Raw genomic sequence first — 10,982 nt, 5'->3', positions numbered from 1 at the left:
GTCAAGAAAACTACATAGGATTATATGGGATCAAATGAACACAACATAGATGTAAAACAACCACTGGTAAATTAAGTTCAACTGAAATAGGCTATACACAATAGACTAGGTTATGAAGGGAACTGTGTATCACTGTATCAACATTGTCCACGATCACACTTCATAGCAGTTTTCATGATCATTTCCTGCTTTCACATTATATCAAGTGAATATTTGCATTTTAAATTACTCAATTCCTACAGACATCCAACTTTTATCTAAAGCATCTACATTTTTCTTTTCAATGAATATCTCACTTCATATTTAAAAGAGGAGCTTTAGAACAACGGTTGAATTGTCTCCATGTGATCCCAAAGTCACAGGTGAAAACTGTAAAAACAATCACTGATGTAATTATTAGGTTAGGCTGCATACAACATATCTTTTGGGTGCGATTTTTTTCCGGACCTTGCGTTAACACGGGATGCTTCTCCACTAAATTGCGCTTTATCTCACTTAAGATTTAGAACTCTTAAGTCTACATTTAACGCCAATAACTGCATTGGCACCTAAATACATGATCATCCAGCTCCACTGGTATCAATGCAGCAAATTAGACATGGAATGAAAACTAAGAAATATAAGGGAGTTAAAATATATTGAGAATTACATTTTTCTTTGAATTTCAATCGGACAGAACGGCTAGACTCCGAGAATTATTGAATGTGAAATTTTAGAATTAACAGATTTATTTAAACCTACTATTAGAATAATTGGGGCCTGCAATGCTTACTAATGAAATGGAAATCTTTGGCATAAATTCATTTGGTGTCTACAGTTTTTGAAAGAGGTGATGACCTATCACTGTCTTTAGATTTTTCTGGCAACATAGATCTCTTTCGCAAAGCAAGGATCTATTGTTCATTTTCAAATAGCTGCTTTCGGTAGATACTATGCAATCGGTTGAAAAGCTGCTTCTTCAATGATTCAAAAGCCAAATCGAATCTTTCTAGTTGTTCCATGGCATTTAAATTATACAAGAATAAACTATAGTACAAATCAAAACTATCCCTCCCAGTATTTTTCACCAAACTCAACAAAGTTTCATAACCCTTTGTGTTGATTGGTGTTGTCTTTAACCTCAGTTTTTCTAAAAATCTTCCTGTTGTGTGTGTAACAAACTGGGATCCAGCTGCATGCCGATCATGTTCAGCACAAGACATTTCAACCATCCGGCATCCTTCACTAGCAAAAATGTCAAGAAACCGATAACATCGCAATATTCTTGATTCTTCGTTCCCAATTCTAACTTTGTCATAAACAAAAGGAAGGTTTTTCCAGCCATTCTTTCCACTCTCCGGCCCAAACATGGGATGAGTGCAGAGAACATCAAAATCATGAGGCAAGTGTTGAAGGAAGAGGTTTCTAGGAAACTCTTTGACGGATAATACATCAACAAATAATGTACTTCTCTTCAACCTTTGGAAAGGTAATGATTTAAGAACTTTAACCGTCGAAATGATGGAAGTGCAAAGTAAGATCACTCCTGGATGCTGCTCACAAAGATCATCTACGTCGCTGAAATACAAAACCCCCAACTTTCGAGCCACATCAGAGTAGTCTGATCTAGAATACGCCAAAACCTCATGACCTTGGCTAACTATAGTTTTTGCAAGGAATTGACCAAAGTTTCCAAAACCAACGATTGCAATCTTGAGCTTTGTGTTCTCATCAGACTGGCTAGAATTGTTTGAAGCAAAACTATTTAGCAGAGCAACATCATTAAAACTGCATTATTAGCATCATTACTCATTAATCATTATTATGTAATAGCCCTTTTCCCATCACAACAACATCATCTTTCGAATTCAAAATGATTAAGTTACTTGCTCTCAATCTCAACAAAACGAACACTCTCTAAAACAACAATCACAAATATTCACACAACGTAGCAAAAATCCTTGAGATTTTTTCAAGTTCCAAATATCAAATACCTGGAATGCAGCAATGCAGACTCATTAGGAGCTCGCCGATGCAGTGCATGGCTGTTACTTCCATCCAGCTGGTGCAACCTTTCACCATTCTCTATCAACTGATTCCTGACTACACGATGTAACCACGCAATGAGCTGCTTTCTGAGATCCTCAAACGCCAAATCAAGCTTCTCCAGCATCTCCAAAGAATTCTTATTAAACATGAACAAACCATAATACAAATCAAAGCTATCCATAGCAGTGTTCTCCACCAACCCCAACAAACTCTCGTACCCTTTCGTATTAATTGGCGTCGACTCCAGCATCGACTCTTTAAGAATCCTTCCAACGGTATGAGTAATGAACTGCGAACTGGCGGCATAACGGTCATGATCCTCACAACTCATCTCCACCATCCTGCAACCTTCTCTGGCAAACGCATTGAGGAACTTCTCACAGCGAGAAACACGGTGCTCCTCGTCAAGGATTCAAACCCTCTCGAAGACGAATGGAAGGCCGGTCCATCCATCACTTGCGGACTCAGGTCCGAACATCGGATGAGTGCATAGAACGTCGAAATCGGAGGGGAGGAGCTCAAGGAGGAGCTTCTTGAAAAATTCTTTGACAGAAAGGACGTCAACAAAGAGAGTGTTGCGTTTGAGGCGCTGAAGAGGGAGCGTGAGGAGCACACGCTCCATTGAGATTATGGAGGAGCAGAGGAGGATCACTTCGGGATGCTCCTCGCATAGGTCGTCAGGGTTTTGGAAGAACGATACGCCAAGCTTTTTGGCTGCGGCGAAGTGGTCGGAGCGGGAGTGGACGAGGACGGTGTGGCCCTGGCGGACTAATGTGGTGGCAAGGAACTGGCCGAAATTGCCGAAGCCGACAATTGCAATCTTAAGGCGTTGGGAGACAATAAACTCATTGGCAAGCTTTGACTCGTAATCGAAGAGTTGAGCAGCGTTGATGGTGCGCATATAGAGGTGTCTGTAGGTGGAGGAAGAGGAATAGGAATTCAATTTGGATGGTAGTGAGAATGTGGATGGGGGGAGAGACTGACAGTTGAGGATACGGCGGACAATGTAATCTAGGGAGTGGTTGAACGAGATCGAAGGGTAAAAAATTGCAATGGAGAGCATGATTCTTTCCGCGGCGGTTCTGAGTGGTTAGCTGGACTCTGAAGCCGTGGCTTTGGGAATGACAAGTACAATATATAAGTAGGCTATTTGCAAGACAAATTTTCTATCATTTTCTTTTTCTCTAAAGTATAATTTGAGGATTTGGATGTATGGACATTCTACATAATAATTTATAATTATATTTAATTTTTTAGATGTTTATTTTTTTAAAAATTAGATAAATGAAATTCTTTTTATAATTACCTAGTATAATAAATGATAGAATAATATTAATTAATCTCAATTTCTGTTTTACCTTTGTTCACCTAATTTAAAATTATATATTTGAATGTAATTTTTATATATTTTTAATGGGTTTAATTAATTTGTATCCTAAGAATATATTAAAATTATAAATTAAAAAAATATATTAAAAATTTAAAATTTTTAATGTATTTTTTATATTCATTAAAAAATATTTAAATTTTTTAATTATTAATAATCTTATCATATAATTTTAGTGCAGATATTAACTAAAATTTATTTTTAATTTTTCATGTTCGTTATCTTTAAATTTAATGACTTTATAAATCAAACACTAATCTAAATGTGCAATAATTGTTTCCTTAATAAATTTATCTTATTATTTATTTATGAATTTAATTAACATGATATACAGTAAAATTACCAATTAAAAAAATCTTCATAAATATAAATATACAAAATTTAAATTTTTAATGCATTTATTATGTATTTATTAAAGTAAAAAAAAATTTAAAAATATCTATTACTAGTAATCTTAATTTATGTCCAAACACATGTTAATTAAATTCTTTATTTATTACCAAAAAGGTGTTTATGCTGCCATTAATTTTAATCTATATTTTTTTACATTAAAAATCATATATAGCAATTTAATATATGTTTAATGTTTAACTACGGATTCCTTCTTAAACATTCTTTATGTATTATCCTTATTAATTAAATAAATTTTAATTATACATACTTTAATGTTCAATTATTTTTTTATATCAATAATTTAGTTATAACTTAAGATTTAAATTAAAATTTAAGATTTAACATGTTTTATTTTTTATTTCTTCTTTATTTTACCAAGTTAATGTCCAGAAAGTGCTATATACTTCCTTTGCATTGTGTAACATTTCATTACCTACTTTTGCGTATAAAAGTGCATTTAATTTAAAATTAATTTATTTATAATAACTGATATAAAAGTTTACTAATGAAACTCTAAATGAAATTCGTTACAATGTAAATAAAACTTTTTATTACTCAATCAATGTTATGTTAGACACCAAAAAAAAATGTTATAATGTCATGGTCTAGCATTCTTTAGAATGCATAATATATGGGAAACTTACCTGAGTATATAGAATGAGAAAGTTGCTTATCTATCGACGCTCAATATGAATAGCAAAAGCAAGTCTTTCTTGCCTTCACTCAAACCATCGTTGAGTGTCATGACAAATTGATTTTTTATCACAAAGATCCAAACATTACATTTTCCTTGAAACCACGGTTGAAGTCTATTGAAAATGGTTAATTTTGTAGTAGCATTAGCATGTGAAGCTTTAAATCCTGTGAATCAGTCAATAATGGGACAGGTGTGTAAATAATGCACATGCACGTCACTAATTATCAATTCCCGCTAAGTATATAGAAGTAGATTTTCGTGTGAATCCAAGTAAGAAATAGCAATAAGAATCTGACACGAAAGCTAGGTGGGGAAACTGAGATTGAAAGCATGAGATGTGGAAAGAACGAACAGAAGATGTCTTGCCCGGACTACCCTAACCCCTAATGATTTGCAGAACGCTATGCATTATTGTGGGGTCCTTGTTTGTCGTCCCAGAAACGAAACTTCTTCTCTACTATTGATAACACAAAGGGTAATAATATTTACATTTGGGAAAAAAAAAATCGGTGTTTATGTTTATGAATTACGAGTTATAACTACTAGCTCCGATGCAATGCGGCACCACGACCCATCACCCACAAACCCAACCCAAAAAATATTAAAATGACACCACCGTAACCAAAGAATTTTTATTTCATGCATTGCACCGAGTGTCCTTCATCTTATCCTAAATAGAGTACAATTGGTGTGCCTTTAAACATGTAATTTTAAGCCAAGTTTAATATACATGTAGAATTTTCTTAGGAACGTTAACAACAACGCTAGGTATTTCTAAATTTCACTCCATCCCATTTGAAAAGTAGTATTTTAACTCCGATAACGAATTTTCTCACCTTGGTTCTCTGTGACTGGCATCCAAATTTCACACAATAAAACCCTAAGGCCAATGATCCCCAGTTAATTTAGGAAACTAAACACCTAACTCTCCTCATTAAATAAAATTAAGAATTTCAACTTTTTAACTCCAAAATAGATAAAATAAAGAACAAACATAAAATATAAAACTAAACACAAATTGTACCAAGTCAAAAGCGTGCCTCTTGGTCCGCGTGGGTGTATTGCGGTATAGGTCCATACCATCCTAGTTTGAGCTGACGATCCTTGCGTATGAAAAACTATGAATCAAAATCATATATAATGTAACACTCAGAAAATGAAAATGGGTAGGTAAGTAGGCATATAGCCACTTTAATGACTCAAAACAACGAAGGAAGCCGGAACAATATCAAGAAGAGACTGTTGTAAAATATCATCATCATCAACACCATCACAGGCATCATCATCAACCTCCTCTTTACAAGGAAAATTTTTCTCTGCAGATTCAACCTAATTAAGTATCTCAAAACTACCGACGAAACTAAAATTATATTGTTTTTGATTGGGGAGGGAGGGGTAGGGGGAGAAGAAAAAATAGCAGAATGAGGACGGGTTTTCTTCCTTGTTATGGGGGGAATTGATGGACGATGCTCTCTGCACTTGTCTTGTCATTGTCTTGTGTGTGTATGAAAACAAAGTTTAGATCTTGAAGAGGAGACCACCATGGGTAGCAAAGAAGGGAGCAAAGACAAGGGACTCAACGGCCATAAGTTTGATGAGGATGTTGAGTGAGGGTCCAGATGTGTCCTTCAGTGGGTCCCCAATAGTGTCTCCAATCACAGCTGCCTTGTGACAATCTGACCCCTTTGGCCCAAGGCTTCTCGCATGCTCAGATGCACCAGCCTATGACAACCAAATCATTCATTTACACATTAGACCATACTCATCAAACCTTTCACATCAATTTATATATATAACCCAACTCCACAGTAAAATCCTTACCTCAATGTACTTCTTGGCATTGTCCCAAGCACCACCGGTGTTGGATGCGGAGATAGCAATCTGTAAACCACAGTACACAAATATGTGCCGGTCAGTGACTAGAGAAATGTCTCCAATAAAAAGGAAAACCCAGAAGATTGTTAATAGAGCCAAAGTAAAACCACCGGTTACTTGAATATTGAGCATGCAATAAAACAAGTGTGTATGCTAAACTAATACATTACCTGTACACCAGACACCAGAGATCCAGCAAGGACACCAGAAAGTGTTTCTACTCCAAAGAAGATACCGACAATGAGGGGTGTAAGCATGACAAGGGCACCGGGCGGGATCATTTCTTTAATGGAAGCATCAGTGGAGATCTTAACACATGTAGCATAGTCAGGCTTTGCAGTTCCCTCCATCAGGCCAGGAATGGTATTGAATTGCCTGCGCACTTCCTCAACCATCTTTAGTGCAGCACTTCCCACACTCTTCATGGTCATGGCGGAAAACCAGTATGGAAGCATTGCACCAACAAGCAAACCAATGAAAACCTTTGGAGTCAACACATCAACAGTTGTGATAGCAGCTCGGCTCACAAAGGCACCAAAGAGAGCCAGAGACACAAGCGCGGCAGAACCAATTGCAAATCCCTGAAAAAGAATAACAACTTGTCAGGCACCTATCAGGAAATGTGGGGTTTCCATAAAATCAAGATATCAGACTGTCGGAAAAATCCAAACCTTTCCAATAGCAGCAGTTGTGTTTCCGGCGGCATCAAGGGCATCTGTTCTCTCTCTAATTCTGTGGCTCATACCAGCCATCTCAGCAATACCTCCAGCATTGTCACTAATTGGACCATAAGCATCAATGGCCAATCCAGTGGCTATGGTACTCAGCATCCCAAGTGCTGCAACAGCAATACCGTACATGGCAGCAAAGCTGAAGCTAACAAAAATACTAACAGCAATAGCAAAAATTGGGATAATGACAGACTTGTATCCCAAGGCAAGCCCAAAGATAACATTAGTGGCAGCACCAGTCCTGCAGGAATCTGCAACATCTTGCACAGGGCTGCAAAAGCAGGTAGAGGAAAAAAATAAAGTAACATCTAAAAATGAGAACATGTAAAAGTGCAAAAATATGCCCTAAAACAGCTTACCTATATGCATTGCTGGTAAAGTACTCGGTTACAAATCCAATAATAAGACCTGCCCAAAGACCAACAGCAACACACAAAAATAGTTGCCTGCAAACAGAAAGCAATCTCATTAGTTCCAAAATAGGACAATGTACCATTCATTATTTTGCTAATGGAGAATTATAAAAGATACCAGTTCTTGACATCTTTCTGGACTCCAAAATTGAAGATAGTGAAGGAAGATGGTAGTGCAATCCAACTAACAATCGCAATCCCAACGGTCATTAAAGCAGTGGAAATAATGAGTTGTTTTTTCAATGCCGGCTCAATTTCCTTCACAGCCTTTATCTCAAAAAAGTCAGTTGCAAATAAGGTGGTAAGCAAACAAACTATGATACCCACAGAGCTGACAATGAGAGGGTACAACATAGCAGTCAACTCATGGTTCACCCCAAAAGAGGAGATGGAAGCAACAACAAGGGCAGCACAGGATGACTCGGCATATGAACCGAAGAGATCAGATCCCATACCAGCAATATCCCCAACATTATCACCCACATTATCGGCAATCACCTGGTTACAACATGAGTAACTCAAGAGTCAGATATACAAGCAAATTATTGAAAGTACTTCAAAAAAAATCTAGCTCAGGGAGATTTCTCTTACAGCAGGATTTCTTGGGTCATCCTCGGGAATGTTCCTTTCAACCTTGCCAACAAGATCAGCACCAACATCAGCAGCCTTAGTGTAGATACCTCCACCAACTCTGCCAAAGAGAGCCATAGAAGACCCACCAAGACCATAACCAGTTATGGCCTCAAAAAGACCTTCCCAGTCATCGCCATAGTAGAACTTGAAAACGTTGATGGCAATGTAAAGAACCAATAGACCATTTGCAGCAAGGAGAAATCCCATAACTGCACCAGATCTAAATGCAGTGATGAAAGCCTTTCCAACACCCTTCCTTGCCTCCAGAGTGGTTCTCGCATTTGCATAAGTAGCAATTTTCATTCCAAGGAAACCGGAGACTAGCGACGTGACGCCACCGAGCAAGAATGAAATGGTGCTAAAGAGGGCAGTAGCTAGAGCTGGTTTACACATCTTGGATTCATCATAGGTGCAAGGCTGGTGGCTTGTGCTGAATCCTTGCACAGAGCCAAGGAAGAGGAATATCAAGATGGCAAAAGCCACCATGAAGATTCCCACATACTTGTACTCAGTGAAAAGGAAAGAGGTTGCTCCTGTTGATGATCAACAAGAAATATACTAACATAAGAAGAAATACACAACAACAGTTAGGAAAATATCCCGTAAATGTGAATTGAAGTTTTTTTTTTTTTTTAAATGCAGACATGCATAAAACTCCAAGCAACAGCTGAAACTATGATCAGTTCTAGTAGTATTATACTAAAACAAACCTAAAGCTAAAAGGTTTTTGTGAAGATATAGCCAATGGAAATAAAATTACATCTGAACCATGTTCAAACGGCAATAAGGAATTAAGAATACGAAAATGTTAAAACCGTTTTACGGATGACGGGTAAAATATGTACTCTATGCTCATCAATAAACACATACTGCTCATATCGAGATCAAATCTAGTTTACATATATGGAATGTAAAAATGGACTATTTTGTGACAGTAACATTTTTTTCTTGAGCTATGGACCAACTCCGTTTGATTTCCCATACCTAGTTAATATTATTATTATCTAGGAAAAACAGTAAGGGCAAAAAAGTTAACGATATGAATTTTGTTTTAAAATTACCATAAGATTTGGACACATGGGTCCAAAATCCATAATCAACATCGATTTTTACTGTGCTTACAAAACAAATACTAGTAAACTCGATTATTTAAAATCTTGTTGCAGCTCAAAAATCTCCACACTAAAAAAAAATAGAAAAAGTTTTTAGAAAATCACAGTCGAAGCTGTCACGGTCACACACACGCTCATACGCACGACAGAAAAACACGGAGTACAAGAACAAGAAGGCCACAACAAACACCTCCGCAGCAGAGGAAATAAATTCAAATCAAGAGCTTTCACAATCAAAATCCAAACAAGTCAAGCATAATTACAGCGAGATCTACACACAAATATCTCCCTCTTCCCAAATCATTTCTGAAAATTGCTGAGAGGAACTGACAGAACACAGCTCATGAGTGGATCTGATTCGTAGCTAACAACAAATCTTGAAAGACTTTTAAAATAGAAAGTGTGTTTTGGAAAAGAAGAGAAGAAGGACCTTCGGAAATGGCGCTCTGGATTTCAGCGCATTTGATAACGACGTTGTGGTCGTTGATGCCTTCCTCCTCTTCGATGAGATAATCGTTGTAGCCATTCTTGGCGGCGGCGTTGGGAGAAGCGTCTCTGGCGGCGGAGAGCTTGACCTTAGAGACAAGAAGCCACTGGAAGAGGGCAAACCCTATCCCTATGACGGCACACACAGGGATGAGAATCTCAGTCCCGAGATCTGGGAGTAGCGCTGCACCCATAGCTGCGAGTGCACAAGAAGATAGAGTGTGTTGTGAGTGTTAGAGACGAAATCAAGAGAGAAATGGAATGAAGGAATGGGTATTGGGGTTGAGACTGAGAGGGATTTATATCTGATGCGGTTGGAGGAGAGAGAGAGAGAGAGAGAGAGGGAGAGAGGGATAGGGATGGAGGAATGATAGAGAGACAGACGAAGGTGTGTGGTTGTGAGAATATTAATTATAAATCAATGATAAATCATATAATATTATAAAATAATAGAAGGTTTTTAGGGTTTTTTCACTTTTTTTTTTTTTAACGTAACGAGAATGCAATGGATAGGATAGAAATATCATTTGTCCATTTCTAATTTCCCAGATCTGATTTTTAGCAGTCAAAATTTTAACTAACTTGTTAGGGTTTTTTTTTTGTGACTCTAACTTGTAAGGGTTTAATAGTTTTTTTTATTAGTCTGTGTAACTAAATATTTATAATTTAAATTTTATTTTTTGAATTTCGCTAATAGAGTATTTGTACAATATGTACAATAGATTATTTATTTGGTTCAATTTGAGTTAAAAAATGAACATTCAGAATAAAATACTACTAATTTCTCAAACACAATATACTCATACTATCTAGAATAACCATCCGAATATTAGAAATAATAAACATCTGATATCCTACTGAATCGAATATTCCTACACTCCATTGTACACATTATACAAATATTTCATTCACTCTCTATACTTCCTCTTATTTTATATATATAATAATTTATTGGATAATAATATATTTTTGAATGGAATTCACCATTTGTAATTTTTTATTTTTTGGATTTTACTAATAAATATTTTAAAATATTGGTTAAGCATTCGAAAATGAAAGGGTTTTTAAAAGAGTGATCATCATATAATATATGATAAATATATGGTAAATATTAATTGATTATGAATCTATGATTGTGTTTTGTGCTTGCGTAATTGCGTTAAATTAAATATTTCCAAAGGTAGATTCGTACTTTAAGAAAATAGTTAATATATGTGCTGAAGGTTA

The 10,982-nt window shown here is 36.3% G+C and overlaps 2 protein-coding genes and 1 pseudogene across 2 annotated transcripts; all 3 read right to left on the bottom strand.

Annotated features, from left to right (window-relative positions):
* On the bottom strand, positions 1–3,041 carry LOC148578860 (arogenate dehydrogenase 1, chloroplastic-like). Its single transcript, XM_088502193.1, has 2 exons — positions 1,974–3,041; positions 1–1,767 (listed from the first exon to the last, which is right to left on the bottom strand). The coding sequence occupies exons 1-2, from the start codon at positions 2,366–2,368 to the stop codon at positions 894–896; spliced, it is 1,269 nt and encodes a 422-aa protein (XP_088358319.1). The 5' UTR covers positions 2,369–3,041; the 3' UTR covers positions 1–893.
* LOC148578859 (arogenate dehydrogenase 2, chloroplastic pseudogene) lies at positions 2,441–3,091 on the bottom strand (annotated as a pseudogene).
* A 2,640-nt stretch (positions 3,092–5,731) lies between these two features.
* Positions 5,732–10,170, bottom strand: LOC107640576 (pyrophosphate-energized vacuolar membrane proton pump). The gene is made up of 8 exons (XM_016344091.3): positions 9,700–10,170; positions 8,116–8,690; positions 7,643–8,022; positions 7,471–7,557; positions 7,052–7,382; positions 6,551–6,961; positions 6,327–6,386; positions 5,732–6,227 (listed from the first exon to the last, which is right to left on the bottom strand). The coding sequence occupies exons 1-8, from the start codon at positions 9,947–9,949 to the stop codon at positions 6,024–6,026; spliced, it is 2,298 nt and encodes a 765-aa protein (XP_016199577.3). The 5' UTR covers positions 9,950–10,170; the 3' UTR covers positions 5,732–6,023.
* Positions 10,171–10,982: the final 812 nt, after the last annotated feature.

This window comes from Arachis ipaensis, chromosome B1 (genome assembly GCF_059453495.1).
Source record: "Arachis ipaensis isolate K30076 ecotype BB chromosome B1, ASM5945349v1, whole genome shotgun sequence".
NCBI lineage: Eukaryota > Viridiplantae > Streptophyta > Magnoliopsida > Fabales > Fabaceae > Arachis > Arachis ipaensis.
This window is presented reverse-complemented; position numbering and strand designations above follow the sequence as displayed.